The sequence below is a fragment of the Scyliorhinus torazame genome, chromosome 10 (assembly GCF_047496885.1).
Source record: "Scyliorhinus torazame isolate Kashiwa2021f chromosome 10, sScyTor2.1, whole genome shotgun sequence".
NCBI classification, from domain to species: domain Eukaryota; kingdom Metazoa; phylum Chordata; class Chondrichthyes; order Carcharhiniformes; family Scyliorhinidae; genus Scyliorhinus; species Scyliorhinus torazame.
Genome location: NC_092716.1, coordinates 203688895 through 203706157, shown reverse-complemented (window position 1 = coordinate 203706157; position 17263 = coordinate 203688895). Strand labels below are relative to the sequence as shown.

The 17263-nt window shown below is 42.9% G+C and overlaps 1 protein-coding gene across 4 annotated transcripts in view; it reads right to left on the bottom strand.

Moving 5' to 3' along the window:
- LOC140384513 (uncharacterized) overlaps nt 1-17263 on the bottom strand; it is a 170219-nt gene that overhangs the window by 13688 nt on the left and 139268 nt on the right. For all 4 annotated transcript variants that reach the window (XM_072466270.1, XM_072466271.1, XM_072466272.1 and 1 more), the window contains 5 exons: nt 13536-13662; nt 10783-11132; nt 7075-7200; nt 4890-5544; nt 723-2055 (listed from right to left, as the gene is read on the bottom strand). In XM_072466270.1, the coding sequence (XP_072322371.1) occupies nt 723-2055; nt 4890-5544; nt 7075-7200; nt 10783-11132; nt 13536-13662 (2591 nt within the window). The remainder of the gene's footprint in view (nt 1-722; nt 2056-4889; nt 5545-7074; nt 7201-10782; nt 11133-13535; nt 13663-17263) is intronic.

Sequence of the window (17263 nt, the reverse complement as noted above, 5' to 3'; positions counted from 1 at the left end):
CATTGTAAGGATTTTATTTCAAGTGGGATTCTTTCAACCTTGTTGCCGTGGTGACATATCAGGAAGACTAAATCAACTAATATTTGTGTAACATCCTTAACTATGAGTCAGCAAAATAGGTTCCTAACAAATACAGTTCTCACCAAAATATTTAATTTCAAGAAATCACTTGAAGGAACATAAGAATGGGAGTTGGCAATGGAGAAGGTATCAGTTTGTAGTAAAAAGGGTTTCCCTTTATTTAAAGAAACGTTTAACTGTCAATTGAAAAGCAATTTTCTGTGATGTTAATGTGTTTAATCCTGTTTTAATAATGAAGTCTGTTTTAATATAAAAGATACTTATTGGTCAGAGTAACCACTCCTGGAGTGGAGTATTCTTTCCTCACAGTTCTACAAATCAAAAGAAAATACTGGAGGTTCTTATCCGGTGTCCTAACAAATGTTGAGGTCTGGTCCAGGATCTTAACACTATCTGTTCCTTTTAAAATATCGAAAACAAATCCACACATAATTATCTAAATTCCAAGGACTACAACCTAGATATCATTCTGGTAAATCTACATTGCACCCCCTCCAAGGCAAAATATATCCTTCACTAGGTTTGGTGCCAGAACTGTCCAGGTGCAATCTAATCACAACTCCGTACAGTTGCAGTGGTACTCCATTGTATTATAATAATGCTTAATATTATGGCTCAAAGAAATCATAAATTATACTTACTTTCTTACCATGTAGAGATCCCCACTCGTATTGAACTGTGGTCTCTGTACAATTACAGTTCCAGGGTATGGGCTGGGTTTCACACTTGAAGGACTAAACAATTGCATTCCAAAAGGACCATGATTCATCACTTGGTGGGGTACCATGTGGTTGGAAGTTGAAGTTATGACTGAACGTACACGCAGTAGTTGTGGATTGTATGGCTGGCCATAAGGCAGTCTCTGTACATTATGAGATGTAGCATTAGCATAAAGTGCAGGGTGTGGAATGTGATGTGAATAAATTCCGCTGGTCATTTGACTAGTATCATAAGCTGCAGAAACTGGATGAATAACCTTTTGCCTTTTAGTTGCAGTTTGGCCATCAAGATCTAAATAGTCTTGCTCTCTGCCGTGTTTACTAGCTCTTTCAACATTGCTTCCTATCTTGGAAGCCGCTACTCTTCTCTCTGATGCCTCACTTTTCTGCTTCTTTACTGAAGCCTCATGTAACGGTTTGCATTCATCTCTTTCTGGTGCTCGTTGTTCAGAATACATGTCAGTTCGTTCCCTCGGATTTGCCTGGGATTGCCCAGTGCCCTCTCTTAAGAACATGAACGGCGATTGGCTGTATAAACCAGGCTGCCCTGTAAGGTAACCCCTATCAGACATTAGAGCAGACTGAATCGATTGTTGCGGATGATAGCCAAGATTGTTCATGTGAGTGGAGATTTGCTGTTCCGTCGGATGCTGATAAAAATGAGAGGCCTGCCCCTGCATCGGATGAACTACCATAAGATGAGGGGGGGGCTGGACAAATGAATGAGCCGATGCCAGGTTCTCGGGATTACAACCCAGATAGTGCATGTAAGCAGACACTGGCCCAAATTGATGCCTTGTGTCAGGGCGAGCAACAAATACGGCTGGGTTCCTCTGTTGAATGCTGCCAACAGTTTCACTGCTACCATTTGGAAGATCTGAATGAGCTTCTGCATTGTTTGCTAATGTTAGTCTCAGATTTTCTACGGATTTGGGATCTTTCATGCCATGCTTTCCACCGATGGTCAAGTTATTTGACAATACCAAATTCTGTCCTCCACTTAAATAGCAATCTTCAGAGTCCTTTTCTCCAACTGCATTGCTTTGAAATAATTTCTGTTCCTTGTTAAGTTCTGCATTCCCACCAAGTCTATCTGATTCTGCACTCTTTCCTGTAGTGTCTTGCTGAAGTAGGTTAGCAGCTGCTGAGGTACTTAAAGGAGTTGCTTTATTAGAAGCAGGTTCCTTGCTCATCAAATAATGATGCTGATCCATAGAAAACAAATTGCTGTAAGCAGCTCGTTCTTGAGATGAATCTGTAGAGATATAAAACAAAAGAATTAGTACAAGATTTATCTTACTAAATCAAGGAAGTCAATTTTACGCCACCCAGATAAACAGCTGAACAGATAGCCAAGGAAAAAAATTATGTTGCGGGAATGCAAAATTTAAACTTGTTCAAACAGTTGAACTAAAACAACGTTGTACTGTATGAATTCATAACATTTATGTACATCTGGAATGTACTCTACCTCTAATAAAAGCAGACTACCGTTCTTCTGTAATTTTAAACCTTTAAGGTTTGCAGTGAGATATATGAAGAGTTTGCAAAAATGTTCTGTTGAGATTCGCTAGACATCTCAGACAAGACTATATTTATAAATGATGTTTTGTCTAAGTTTCCTAATCCTAAAAATCATATTCTTTGAACAGTGTTCATGGGGGAATGAAATGCATATATGGAGGCTTAGAACCTCCAGGTCAGATGAGTAATTTTTAAACATTGAGGATTAGATTTTAAAAGGGTGCTGCGGTCCCTGCTTCCCCAGCTAAAAGGTTGGCGGGAAGCCTGTCCATGGGAAGAATCCTGTCATTTAATGGTCAATTGACCATTAATAGGCTGGAGGTAGATTTAGCGCCCAGCAGTGCCAGGCGGGAGCAGTGGTCACTGCCGGGATTACTAGCCATGATATGGAGATGCCGGCGTTGGACTGGGGTGAGCACAGTAAAAAGTCTTACAACACCAGGTTAAAGTCCAACAGGTTTGTTTCGATGTCACTAGCTTTCGGAGCGCTGCTCCTTCCTCAGGTGAATGAAGAGGTATGTTCCAGAAACATATATATAGACAGATTCAAAGATGCCAGACAATGCTTGGAATACGAGCTGCTGCTCATATTCCAAGCATTGTCTGGCATCTTTGAATCTGTCTATATATATGTTTCTGGAACAGACCTCTTCATTCACCCGAGGAAGGAGCAGCGTTCCGAAAGCTAGTGACATCGAAACAAACCTGTTGGGCTTTAACCTGGTGTTGTAAGACTTCTTACTGGGATTACTAGCATTCACCAACTGAGACCGTCGCTGGAGCCGGACATTAAGAGTGAAGAGATTTTACTGGGGTCAGGCTGACAGATCCCAATGAGGGGGGTGGAGGCTGGATTGGAGGAGCTCGAGGTGGATTGCAAAGGGGGCAATGTGATCTTGGGATGGGAATTGCATCCCGTGGACATGAGGACACACAAAGTACATCTTTCCCCACCTCTCATGCCCGACACTAACCCACTCAGCAAAAGTTGCTGGACTTCCCAAATGGCATTGGCCTCCCACTGCCTTGGATAAAACAGCAAAGAAGGCATGATGAGGTCTAAGAGCTTCAAAAGGCCTACGGGCAGGCAGGTGTGCATGATGCCTAAACCATCCCCATAAAATCCCATTCTGGTCAGGGTCGGGTGGGTAAACAGCAGGAAGGTTGGATTCTACATGCCCCACCCTCTGTTTCAAACCAGTCAATGTGGATTGCATATAGTGGCTCTTTCAAAGCGTTGGCAGAGGCATGAATGGTTTCTCTGCTGTAAGGTCCTTTGAAAGCGGATATACCTAGAATCATTTTATGCACTGTGCATGTATTTTGAATCATGTCAGTGGTATGTCTCGCACCCTCATTCCTGTGGTGGTGGTTGGGGGGGGAATGCCCCTACTTGTCAGCAGGGCGGAGCTGCAGGATTTCTGTTTGGGGGGCATGTTGAGTGTGTGGCCCAATGTTACGATTTAGAACGTAATCCCTTGCGCTCCCCGCCATGTACTTCCTGCCAGCGCAAACCAGAAGTGATTCAGCTCCAGTGGGAGAACATTGACTCCCAAATGGAGAATCCAGCCCTAAATCATTCTTGCTGAGTTTTATGTTTTGGCAGTTGATATATTAAATTCAAAGAGTCATTAGGAAGCTAAAGGCAGTAGTCTGCTTGTCCTTCCAAGGTAAATTTGTGAGGAGTGCGCACAGGCTTCAAACTAAGAAATACCACGTTCCCGTTTTCACTGGATACCGTGGGCAGCACGGTAGCATGGTGGTTAGCACAATGCTTCACAGCTCCAGGGTCGATTCCTGGCTTGGGTCACTGTCTGTGCGGAGTCTGCACGTTCTCCCCGTGTGCGCGTGGGTTTCCTCTGGGTGCTCCGGTTTCCTCCCACAGTCCAAAGATGTGCAGGTTAGGTGGATTGGCCATGATAAATTGCCCTTAATGTCTAAAAATGCCCTTAGTGTTGGGTGTGGTTACTGAGTTATGGGGATAGGGTGGAGGTGTCGGCTTGGGTAGGGTGCTCTTTCAAAAGAGCTTGTGCAGACTCGATGGGCTGAATGGCCTCCTTCTGCACTGTAAATTCTATGATTCTATATGTCAAACATACCAATTAGTGCTAAATTTCCAAACCTGCTAGATTGCATATTTCAGTCACTGGAAAGTCTGAGAAGAGACTTTGAAGTTATATTCCACATCTCAGCTCAAGAGTGTTCTGCTGGGCTTTTCTACAGATGTTGGATAGAGTCTCGAGTATAATAACACTTCCAGCAATGCCTGGAGGGCACAAAAGTGACTCTCCTCACAACTTAATGCTCCTCAGGGACTGTTGCAGCCTCATTCCTCTCTAACTTAAAGGTCAGACTAGGAGGTTAAGCAGAATGCAACTGAAGCCTGTCTTCCCCTTTCTCCGTGATAATGTTTTACATTTCACAAGTATTTTATGACAGGCAGCTAAGAAATATTAGGTGGTCAAAAAAAGTCACATTTTATTGTGAAGATTTTTTAAAAATCAGACAAAAAGTTTAGTTATGAAGTCAATTCTTACAACAGTCTATGGTATTAAAATGCGTTACCTTTAACAGGTGGTCTTTGAGAAATTTGATCAAGACGACTTTGGGGAGATTTATGCATGTCAAAATCTGAAATTTGCATGCAAGGTTGACATGGATGTGGTTCATTGTTCTCCACAGACACTCCACACATGTTCGGTAAAGTCTCATTTTTAACAGGACTTCCAGTACCAGTTGTTGAGTTGTTTGTTGCTGATAGATGGTTCTGCACAACAGGGTTTGCATGCTCCATTGACACTCCCCGTGGTGGCACAGAATTAGATTTTCCTTCTGCTTGTCTGTGTTGAGGATGGTGACTGGAATGGTACAAGTATCCAGGCCATTCTGGTCTGTTAGTCTGATTTAAATCTGTCATGTGACAATCACTACTTTGTGTATTTGGGGATACAATTCTTTCTCTGTTTCCTTGTGCCGTTGGGACAGCAATAGATGAGTGGGAGCTGGGAGTTTCTGTCTCAGTCTGTGGAAGACTCAGATTTGTAAATCTATTTGGTCTACAGACAGGGGAATGTGTTGGTGCTTGGACATCAGTGGTGATAGCAGGCATACCAGTGTGCGGAGATGCATTTCCATGACCATTGGATGAAAGACTGGCTGTTTGTAAACTGGCAGAATTAGATTCAGTTGAAGCAGGTGTCCCATTCATCAACATTTGTTGCTAAAAGGGAAAGAGAAAGTTTATGAAACAGAAAATAAATAAAACTTAAATGGACATAAAATTCTTGAACGGTTACAGAATAAAGACAACTTCAAAGGCCGTCTCATGGATTTCTTTATTTTTATTTTGCTATCAGGCGGAGTAATCCTTTCTAAAGTGGATACAGAGAGTAGAGGGAGCTGGGCATATCTGTGCATGAGTCATTAAGAGTGGCATGACACGTTGAGAGAATGGTTAGTAAATCATTAAAAAATATTTTTTCATGGGATGTGGGCGTGACTGACCAGATCAGCGTTCATTGGCCATCCCTAACTGTCCTTGTGGTGGTGAGCTGCCTTGAACTGCTGTAGTCCATTTGGTGTAGGTACACCCACCATGCTGTTAGGGAGGGACTTCCAGGATTTTAACCGCCCTCTGATTGGGCTAGCAGTTCTTATAGAGACAGGCCGTCCCCAGAAAAATGCCATTCCAGGGTCCCACACCGTGATGGAGGGGGGTGGCCTCCTGCTTTTGGCCCCAGTGGAGAGACTTCCAACCCCTTCAAAAAAATTCAGTCCTTGGATATTTTATGATTTGAGACGACTTGGGGTCAGCACATTACATTTGCAGTATTTAAAATACTTATTTATAATTCATATATTTTGCATTACTCCAAAAACTTATTTTAAAAAACCATCCCCAGACCTTTTCTGAGTTAATGGCTACCTCAGATCTGCAATGCAGAAAGCTCAAGAACAGGTTATGGTCAATCCAGCCTCACAAGTGCTCTTACTTAGTGTGAAATAATACGGTTCAGCGAGAGAAAAAGATAGAGCTCATCCTCGATTATAACACAATTTAATACTAAATCAATCTTTCCTTATTTTCCAAGTTCCTGGCTCTTTATAACAAAAATAAATACAGCTTGCTTGCTGTTAAGTTCACATTCTCATCACCATGAAAGTGAGGGATGTCAGCTCCCAGGAATGAAACACTTTACATCTTCCAGGTCAGTTATATCAGGAAATGGGTTCAAAGTTAAGCTCACAATATTCTGTCTCAATAAATGCGCTTCAGAGAAGTACACTTGCCATGAAGAGATGAATCTCTCCCTTTACCACAACAGCCTGCATTACAACCTCTCTTCAGAGAGACTGTCAATTAGTGCTGAATTGTGGCACAGAGAAACTTACCTGAGGATTTTCCCAACTTCAACAGAAAGAAGAGGCTTCATCTAAATCAGACTGGAATAAATTCCAATGTGAAACAATGGCAGGCAACTCACTATCTCACCCAGCCGAAACATTATATTTCTAATATCAATATTCCACTTACCAGTGCTTTTATTTGAATACATTTTAACAAGCAAATTTTAAAAAAGTTTTGCATTGTAATGACATCGCTTAGTTGCTTTGATGCAGGAACAAGGTGTCAAAACGATCTGGTGGCATATTAACAGTTCTAACTTCCACCTCACAGAATTACATGCATTTTTTAAAAAGCTACTGTAGTCCAAGCGTGCCCAGGATATTGATATGCCTCAGACTATACCTGCATCCGATACTGCTGCTGAAATCGTTTCCGTATTGGTTCCATAACTGTCCGACCTGGTACCCGAGGAGCCTGAGGCTGATGAATGACTTCAGAACTTGGTTGTGGGCCATTGGTTGAATTTTGCTATGTCGAAAAAAATGTGATTTAGTAGTCAGAGGTAGAACCAAATCAAGCACAAGTGATCAGAAGCTGAAGTACAGGAAAATCTGCATTCCCTTTAATGCTTTTATTCATTAGACAATCTCCCGCAATGTGCCTCTACTTCATTTGCTGTGTGATGTTTTAGAGTCATAGATGTTTACAGCATGGAAACAGGCTCATCGGCCCAGCTGGTCCATGCCGCCCAGTTTGGCACAATCTAACTGACAAGTTTTGCCCCACCGCATCAACCCCACCAAAGACAGTTTATTTTATTAGCCCTGGAGTTGAGTGGCTAAAGGATTACATTTAGTGTTAGTCTGATCCTTAGCACCATCCAACTTCACAGAATGAGCCACTTTAAACCATCCTGGCTGTTTATTTTAAAAATATAGTCCAAGCCAAATGGAAGATTATTTTCTCCATTAATCTAGATTAGCACAATCATCTATTGTTTTGTTCTTATTGATGACAGTTCAGAATGCCCTGTGCAGTGATTCAAAGACTAAATTATGTTTTTGATACTGCACTGTGACAAAGACTGGAAGTCCCATGTTCCATTGTCAGCCAATGGCAACTTCCATGCTGTGATCGGTGGTAATTGTTTGAAACTCCAAGCATAGCCCAAGGCCAGGTACTAGGCTTGGGAGAGGGAGGATGAGGAAAAAGGATAACAATTTAAAATGAAAAGCAACAAAAGAATACGCACTCAGCAACTGAATATAAAGTAGCACTGAATGTTGTTGTGGGAGTAGGCCTGACAGCCTGGACTATCCTGCTACACAAATTAAGTGATAAAGAATAAACAAGAGGAGAATAAAAGGTGAAGCAAGTGGAAAAATATTCAGCAAGTCAATGGAAGAATAATATGACTTCCCTTAAAATATGGATTGGATTTTGTGGTCAACAATGAGGCAACAGCACCCACCACAGACCTCAAGAAAGCCTTCCCACAAATATCTATCAATATCTGTAGCATGCATTTCCAAAATCTGGTATTCCACAAATATAAAATTAGCTCTTTATGGCCAGTGAGGGTGTTTAGCAGTAATTATGAAATTACTTCTCCATTAAAACCCCAGTTACACTTCATCAAGGTGCATTTTTTTCAAGTTTTCTTTTACAGTGAGACTAACAGTGTAAAAGTGGAAGTCCTTTGATTCATAGGTTTGAAAATGAAATGAAATGAAATGAAAATCGCTTATTGTCACAAGTAGGCTTCAAATGAAGTTACTGTGAAAAGCCCCAAGTCGCCACATTCCGGCGCCTGTTCGGGGAGGCTGTTACGGGTTTCCCAATGAGAAGACATCCCTACCCTATGGAGAAGCATAGGATTATAGTCAGTGACCTCTGGATTTATATCTGTGCATGTAAAAACTCCTGAGGTTGCTGTCAGTTTCAATTGAGTAATGGACAGCGAATGCCAAACAGTTTTGTCGTCATTACCATTATAACATCCTAGCCTAGTGTTAATTTAAAAAAAAAAATTTAGAGTACCCAATTCATTTTTCCAATTAAGGGGCAATTTAGCGTGGCCAATCCGCCTAGCCTGCACATCTTTGGATTGTGGGGGCGAAACCCACGCAAACACAGGGAGAATGTACAAACTCCACACGGACAGTGACCCAGAGCCGGGATCGAACCTGGGACCTCGGCGCCGTGAGGCTGCAGGGCTTACCCACTGCGCCACCGTGCTGCCCATAGCCTAGTGTTAATAACCACTCGAATATTCCCGGTGTCAATAATACATACTGAACAAACAGAGTACAGGCCTTCAGTTTAATCAAACCACCGTTGCTTCAGATCTGAAAGGTAATAACTAAAGTGTTGTGGAATCAGATTCAGTAGCAGCTTTCAGAGGAAAAATGGACATAACCTGAAAGAGGACTAAGTTGCAGAGGTATCGGTTTGCAGGATTGAAGGAGCTTGAAGCGAAATATGGGCTGGAACAGGGGGAAATGTTTAGATACATGCAGGTTCGAGATTTTGCCAGAAAGGAGATACAGATCTTCCCGGTGGAGCCGGCCTCCACATTGCTGGAGGAGGTGCTGATGACAGGGGGACTGGAGAAGGGGGTAGTGTCAGCGGTTTACGGAGCTATTTTGGAAGAGAAGGCACCACTGGAACGGATCAAAGCAAAGTGGGAGGAAGAGTTGGGAGAGGATATAGAGGAGGGGTTCTGGTGTGAGGTGCTCCGGAGAGTGAATGCCTCAACCTCGTGCGCGAGGTTGGGGCTGATACAGCTGAAGGTGGTATACAGAGCATACCTCACGAGGACGAGGATGAGCCGATTCTTCGAAGGAGTAGAAGATGTATGTGAACGTTGCGGGGGAGGGCCCCGCTAATCACGTTCATCTGTTTTGGTTCTGTCCAAAGCTAGAGGATTACTGGAAGGAGGTTTTTAGGGTAATTTCTAAAGTGGTGCATGTGAAGCTGGACCCCTGCCCCCGGGAGGCCATATTTGGGGTGTTGGACCAGCCATGGTTGGAAACGGGTGCGGAGGCAGACATTGTAGCCTTCGCCTCGTTGATCACCCAAAGGCAGATCCTGATAGGTTGGAGAGCAACCTCTCCACCCTGTGCCCTGGCATGGCGGGGGAACCCGTTGGAATTCTTGACTCTTGAGAAGATTAAGTTTGAACTGAGGGGAAGGATGGAGGGGGTTCTACAATTCATGGGCATTATTCATTATGCACTTTCAAGAACGGGATAACATCGAACATTAGTTGGGGCGTGTGGGTGGGAGGGTTGGGGCCTGGAGGGGGACTGTGTGTGTTAATGGCGACTATGGGTGATCCCGAATTCCTTTTTGTCATTTGTTTGTGTGAACATGTGGGCTAATGTTTGGAGTTTGATGGGGGGGATGGGATCGTTGTTATTGATATGGTGATTGACATTTTTGTTACTGATTATTGTTTATTGTTAGTGGGTGTAAATTTGGGAAAAAATGTGAAAAAGGAGAATAAAAATATTTTTTTTAAGTTGCAGAAGTATGGGGAAAAGGCTGGGGATTGGAACTAAATGGATAGCCATTTCAAACAGCTGGCATTAGCACAACGGGACAAACGGCTTCTTTCTGTGCTACAAGGTTCTATGATTTTCATAAAGTTCTGCATTTCCTGTAACTCGAAATTAATTTCCACAATAGTGGGCTTGGTCAGCTACTAACTGGAAACTGAAAAAAAAAAGTAGCACTCAAGTTGGTGGAGGAAATGGTATGACAGGGAAATGGAAATGTGCTTCTTTTTTCCCCGTAAGTATGCTTTGTAGTGGAATGTGGGCTAAGCTGACAAGTCCACCATCTTTGCTCATTAACTGCCCTAAGATGGGGTTCATAGGTCATCTTCATTTCTACCCAGTTCCCTGTCCTCCCCTCTCCTCAGAACTGACATGGTTTCTTGGTCATTTCAGAGGGCATCAGGGGTCAGTCAGCGAATTGTATTCTTGGTTAGCACATGAACCACATGTCTAGCCTGACTGAATAGGGCAGCTCAGGGAAGTAAGTGGGATCAAATAAGCACAATATAATATTTCTAAAGAAAAGTCTTCAACCAGAAAATGTTCTTGCCTTTTCCTCCATAGTTGGCATTTGGCTTGGCAAAGGTAATGTGATGCAAAGCTGTTGTTCAGCATCTCCCTCCTTCTTAAGATCAGCAATCATCTGCGAGTCATCACAGGCTGAATGACTGTTCATAAAACCATTTACTTTTTCCATTCCAAGAACATGTTCAGTTCCTTCAGTCAGTATTTCACTTTCATCCATGGCCAAGTAATTGGGTTTGCTTTTGTGCTTGTCTTTCTTCTCCCACATCATTTTAGCTCGAAAATCATCATCGCTGTCCACTTCATCCTTGGGAAAGTATTTGGCCATTGCTTTGTCAAAGCACCTCTCCACAGCTTGGCCCATCAGGGTATACTCTAAATACAAGTCAATTATGATAGGAAAGAGATTTTCGATGATAAAATTGGAAATTAGTCACTTAAAATCAAAATCTTTAAAAAACAACTAAAATAGTAAAATTCCCTGCCACTAACAGAACCAGATGTCATACTTCTATCAAAACATTAATGATGTAGAATGATTAATATGCATTTAGCTTGAAGTAGAAATCTATATACAATAATCCAGAGCACATTTTCATTGTACCAAGTCAAAATATTATTTGTTTTGTTGCATATATTGAAAGACAATCTTTCAATACTTGCATTATCTTGTTCCTCATGCAAATTCAAAACCAATGAAATCCCGATATCTTATTCTGTGTAATATAATCGTTACAATTTTGAGGTTTATCAGATTATGTTTTGGGACTGTGTCTTTAAATTAGAGTAAACAAAGGGTTCATGTTTGGATAGTTTGATTGTTTAGAGATTAAAGGGACCCCAGATTGCTTTACTGGGAAGAAGGTGCAGTGCTTTTATGCTTCGAGACAATGGCAGCAGTCTGTGGGCTAACAGTGGATAGACTGAGAGTCTCCAAAGTCTCAGAAAAATGTTGAGAATGTCAGGTTGTGGATAAATTGAGCTTTGAACTGTCCATTTAGCTTCAAGATGAAGGAGATGGGCTCTTAAGAATAGCTAACAGCATTTCTACCTGGATACAAGGCCCACGTGGTTCATAATGCATGAAAATGGGCTTTGAGGGGGGAATGAATTGTAAGAAATCCATGAAAATTCATAGACATAGTTAATCTTCCATGGTCCGGGAGAGAGAAAGCAACTAGAGGCCAAAATTCACTATGGTTCACCTGGCAGGAATGTGGGTGGGAGCTCACATGCAAATTGGAAAGACCAAATTCATGGGAAGTTAAAATGAGGCTGGAAGATTTCTCTAGTAGCTTGAGAAAGAAGTCTCCAGGAAAGCACACACTTTGAAAGGCAGTTCTAGAATTAAAAGTTTCAATGGTCATATGAGGAGCGGTTGAGGACTCAAGGTCTGTACTCATTGGAATTTAGAAGGATGAGGGGGGATCTTATTGAAACTTACAGGATACTGAATGGTCTAGATAGAGTGGACATGGAGAGGATGTTTCCACCATTGGAAAATCTATAACCCGAGGACACATCCTCAGACTGAAGGGATGATCCTTTAAAATTGAGACGAGGGGCAGCACGGTGGCACAGTGGTTAGCATTGCTGCCTCACGGCGCCAAGGTCCCAGGTTCAATCCCGGCTCTGGGTCACTGTCCGTGTGGAGTATGCACATTCTCCCCGTGTTTGCGTGGGTTTCGCCCCCATAACCCAAAGATGGTTTTCACCACCCAGGGTAGGTGGATTGGCCATGCTGAATTGCCCCTAAAATTGGAAAAAATGAATTGGGTACTCTAAAAAATATTTTTTTAAAATTGAGATGAGGAGGAATTTCTTCAGCCAGAGGGTGGTGAATCTGTGGAACTCTTTGCTGCAGAATGCTATGGAGGCCAAATCACTGTGTCTTTAAGACAGAGATAGATAGGTTCATTATTAATAGGGGGAATCATGGGTTATGGGGAGAAGGCAGGAGAATGGGGATGAGAAACATCAGCCATGATTGAATGGCGGCGCAGATTCAATGGGCTGAATGGCCTAATTCTGCTCCTATGTCTTATAGTAAGGAAAAGATTGGAAATAAAGCCTCAAGTCTGAATCTAAGAGAATTGAATGACTATCTGATAGTGGATACTATGTTGTGTTAAAAATTCTGCTCTGCAGTTTAAAGCATAAACTGCCTACAAAAATAGTATTTAGTAAATAGCGTTTTTGTCTTTGTTCGAGGAAAAAATCATGAAGCATGAAATTCTGTTGTGTTATTATTTCAGCTAGTGGCGGAAAGTTTAAATTTCTCTTTTTCAAAGTATTAGTTTTGTAAAGGATCATAACATATTGATCAGAGCGACACGCAAGTGTAATATAAGAATGCCATGAAAGCAAATTTAGAGCTAAAACCCCTATTTAACATCCAAGAATATATGGCTCCTCCAGTGAAGTACTCGTAGCCTCAAAACAAGATCTCCATGTCATGTACCTTTGAAGACAAGGTGATGGATCCCGGGGGCCGGTTTAGAAGTGTGGTGACCCTCAGGTTAAATCACCACCAGTCACCTCTCCTCCGCAAAGGGGAAAGCAGCCTATGGGGTTCCCAGACCACAAGCAATGTATATTCAGGGACACAAGGAAGGATGTTATTAACATTTTCCTCTACATGTACCTGCTCAAACCACTGACCAGCAGCAGGATCAAACATACATGGTTTCACAGCATAACAGCGTCAACCTTGCTCCGAGACACTTGGTATAAATTAATTTAATGCAACCATTTTAGATGATCAAATATCAAACTAACCATTTCCTTTCCCATTGTAATGTTCACAGTTGTCAAACATAAGCCTAAAATCTGATTCAAAGTCCCATTTGCTGCTGTACTTCTTTTCGGTTAGCTTATTTTCAATAGTTGAGAGATCCATCGATTCCTATAAATAGCAGAAGGAATAAATAGAAATAAGCATTACAGATGTAGGGCAATGAGCATCATGGCTCTAAGGGTTTGTCAGAGGTATATTTTTTACGGGCAAAATTATTCTAACAGAGAATTTCTTCAATCCTAAACTGGCCTCTCTCATGAAGTACATAAATCTCTAACTTAAGATCAGTAGGTGTACATGATCGTTTAGGATGCAATTTTTCAGTGTATATTACTTGTTAATAATTGTAAGAAAAGCATTTTTGCAGGTTCTCTGTGGAATGAGGCTTTATATAGAATATTGTTGTATCAGTAACACTTAAGCAAAAATATTGTTTCAGAAACAAAGTGTTTGTGCCAGCTGTAAATTGACTGTGTCCTGCTGGCACTAGGAGTATCACCAAGGTGGTATTCGCATACCTTTACTGAGCAAATTTATGAATAGCAGCAAACGTGCACTTTTCCTGCACTTGCTGGTCTCGGGTGCCATATTGAACAGGCCCCCCGATCCCTGCGGTCAGAGACAGGCCCTCTCCCCTGCATAATGCAAATGTTGAGCTCCCCTCCCCCCTGCTGACAGGGGAACACCTCCAATCCCTCATAAAGGAGGGCATCCTTCTGCCTCCCACCACCCCCAACCCGCAGAAATAAGGTCACCCCACGCATGCATGAGGGTGACCCGAACGGTCCAGCCCTCTACTCAGCCACTGTGCCTCCCCCTGGGCCACACCCCTGGTACACTGTCCCCTGGCACTGACACCTAGTCTGGCGTGCTGGGCCCCAAAAAGAGATTGGGGGGGGGGGGGGCGGAGAAGAGATCAAGGTTAGCCCATTGCTCATGTACATCTCTGATGCTGCCAGGTTGCAGAGGGAGGGTCCCCAAGAGACCTGAGGGTTAGGTGGGCTTGGAATGTAGGTAAGGGGTTGACCCCGGGATCCACCCCCAGGATGGGGTCCCCATGTCTGGACTATCCCTTCCAGCCTTGGGAAACCTGAAGATCACTCCTAGCATGGTGATCTCATTGTCTCTGTTCATAATCATCCCATCCTTTTCTGAACTGTTAATAATTTGAAGTGGTCTTCTCACCCTGAACATTTCTGCCTGACAGCTGATGGGCAGATCTGACAGTTGATTGAAGATGCAAGCCAGAAAAACTTTCCCCATCCTCACATCAGCTCCCTCAGGCCTATGCATTTAAAATCATTGCTTTTTGAAGTGTCTGAGCCTTCCTAGGAAGGCCACAACACTTTAAATGCCTTGAAATCCTGAGATCCTTTGATATGCTTAGCATTCATTCAATTTCACAGTGCAATACCTTTAACTAGCCTTTGATTGGCAGCTTAATGGTTTAAATACAGCAGACTGATGGTTTGTTTTCCTTCCCCTTCACACTTGAATGCATCTGAAGGACCCTCCATTGATCCTAACCGCAATGTTTATGAACAACTTTGTTATGATTGACAGCTACTGGCACAATGCTTAGTGCTTTATGTGGTTAGAAAAGCGGAGGCGAAAGCACTTGTCGTTTTTGGGCTGCCTGAGATCACCATGCCAAGAGCAATCTTCAGCTTGCCCAGAGATGGAAGGGGCAGTCCAGACACAGGTCCCCATCCTGGGAGGAACATCTTACCCACAGCCTGAGCCCACCCAGGGCCCTTGGGGTAACCTCCTTGCCCCTGTCAGGTGGTTCCCGCTTGGGGGAAAGTGTTGCCGGGGGGGGGGGGGGGGGGGGGGGGGGGGGGAGAGAGATTTGGGGCTTCCAGCATGTTGATTGCATTCAAATGAATGCATATGAGCTGTTTGCATGTTTCCCCCAGTGTGGAACGTGCTTCCTATGGCCGATGGGGCGGGACTGGAGGTTGAGAATCCTGTTTTCTGGGCTGAAGCAGGATTTGGCTGTCGATTGGGATTCCCGATCTTAGTGGCGGGAAGCGGAGAATTCCACCCACTGTCAAAACCTTCTGTAGCTATGTGTGCTCTTGATGAACAACATGTCTTCATTTTATGTTCCATGTTCATAGGCTGGTTGACTGGGCAAATCTGCAGGCCCAAATTTGGTTCAAAGAGGATTGACATATATAAGGTTGCATGTAAAACATTAGATACTAGAAGTCGTTCAGCGAGACAGAGCTTGAGTATTGCTGATAAAAGAGACATCCTGTCAAAACTTTTCATCTTGCACTCATCAGGACAGATACACAAGAACATCAATTGCAAAGAGAACAACAATTTATACTGAAGGATAAAAGAGTGCTGATTGGTTGACAAGTGGATTCTCATTAGTAGGGGCATTGCCATGAAGAATTCATCAGGGAAGAGTTAACTGCCAGGTTTGAATTTATACAAGAGCTTCGTAGTTAACTATTCCCTGGTCCATTCGCTCTTGAAATGTCTCTACCAGAGTCCATTTGTCAACTGATTAGCACTCCCCTCTCATGTAGTATAAATTGTTGTTGCCTTTGTAATTGGTATTTTTGCATATCTGTCCTGATGAGTGCAAGATAAAAAGCTTCAACAGAACGTGTCTTTCTTCAGATACTAAAATATTTTTGAATGGAGAATAAACCGCTCAAGTGTTCTCACAAGGCCATTTGAGGTTAATCACATCAGAATGCTGCTGGTGTTAAGCTTTGCCAGATTGTATTTCATTGTCTAATTTGTATGTTATCATTGCATTCTTGTACTTTAAAACTTTTACTACTTGCATTGTAACGTCTTAATGAAACAAAGTACAAAAGCAAGGAGGGATCCTGACAGTATGAATGGGCGGCGAGGACAGCATGGTGGTGCAGCGGGTTAGCCCTGTTGCCTCACGGCGCTGAGGTCCCAGGTTCGATCCCAGCTCTGGGTCACTGTCCGTGTTGAGTTTGCACATTCGCCCTGTGTTTGCGTGGGTTGCACCCCCACAACCCAAAGATGTGCAGGGTAGGTGGATTGACCAGGCTAAGTTGCCCCTTAATTGGAAAAAAAAATGAATTGGGTACTCAAAATTTTTAGAAAAATAGAAAAATGAATGGGTGGCATAGTAGCACAGTGGGTAGCACTGTTGCTTCACAGCTCCAGGGTCTCAGGTTCTATTCCCGGCTTGAGTCACTGTCTGTGTAGAGTCTGCACTTTCTTCCTGTGTCTGCGTGGGTTTCCTCCCGGTGCTCCAGTTTCCTCCCACAAGTCCCGAAAGGCATGCTATTAGGTAATTTGGACATTCTGAATTCTCCCTCAGTGTACCCGAACAGGCGCCGGAATGTGGCGACTTGGGGCTTTTCACAGTAACTTCATTGCAGTGTTAATGTAAGTCTACTTGTGACAATAAAGATAATTATTATTGGTACGGATTTTTCCTCCTATGGGAGAATCTAGAACGGGGGGTGGGGGGGGATCATAGTTTAAAACTAAAGGGTTGCTCATTTAAGACAGATGAGGTGAATTTTTTTCTTTCAGAGGGTCATGAGTCTGTGGAATTTCCCTGCTCCCAAATCACGTTAAGCTTGTATAAAACAGCCTCAATTCCGTTCAGGGTACCACATTTTAGGAAAGATGTGAAGGCATTGGGCAGAGTGCAGAAAAAATTCACAAGAATGGTTTAAAGGATGAGGAACTTCAGTTACATGGA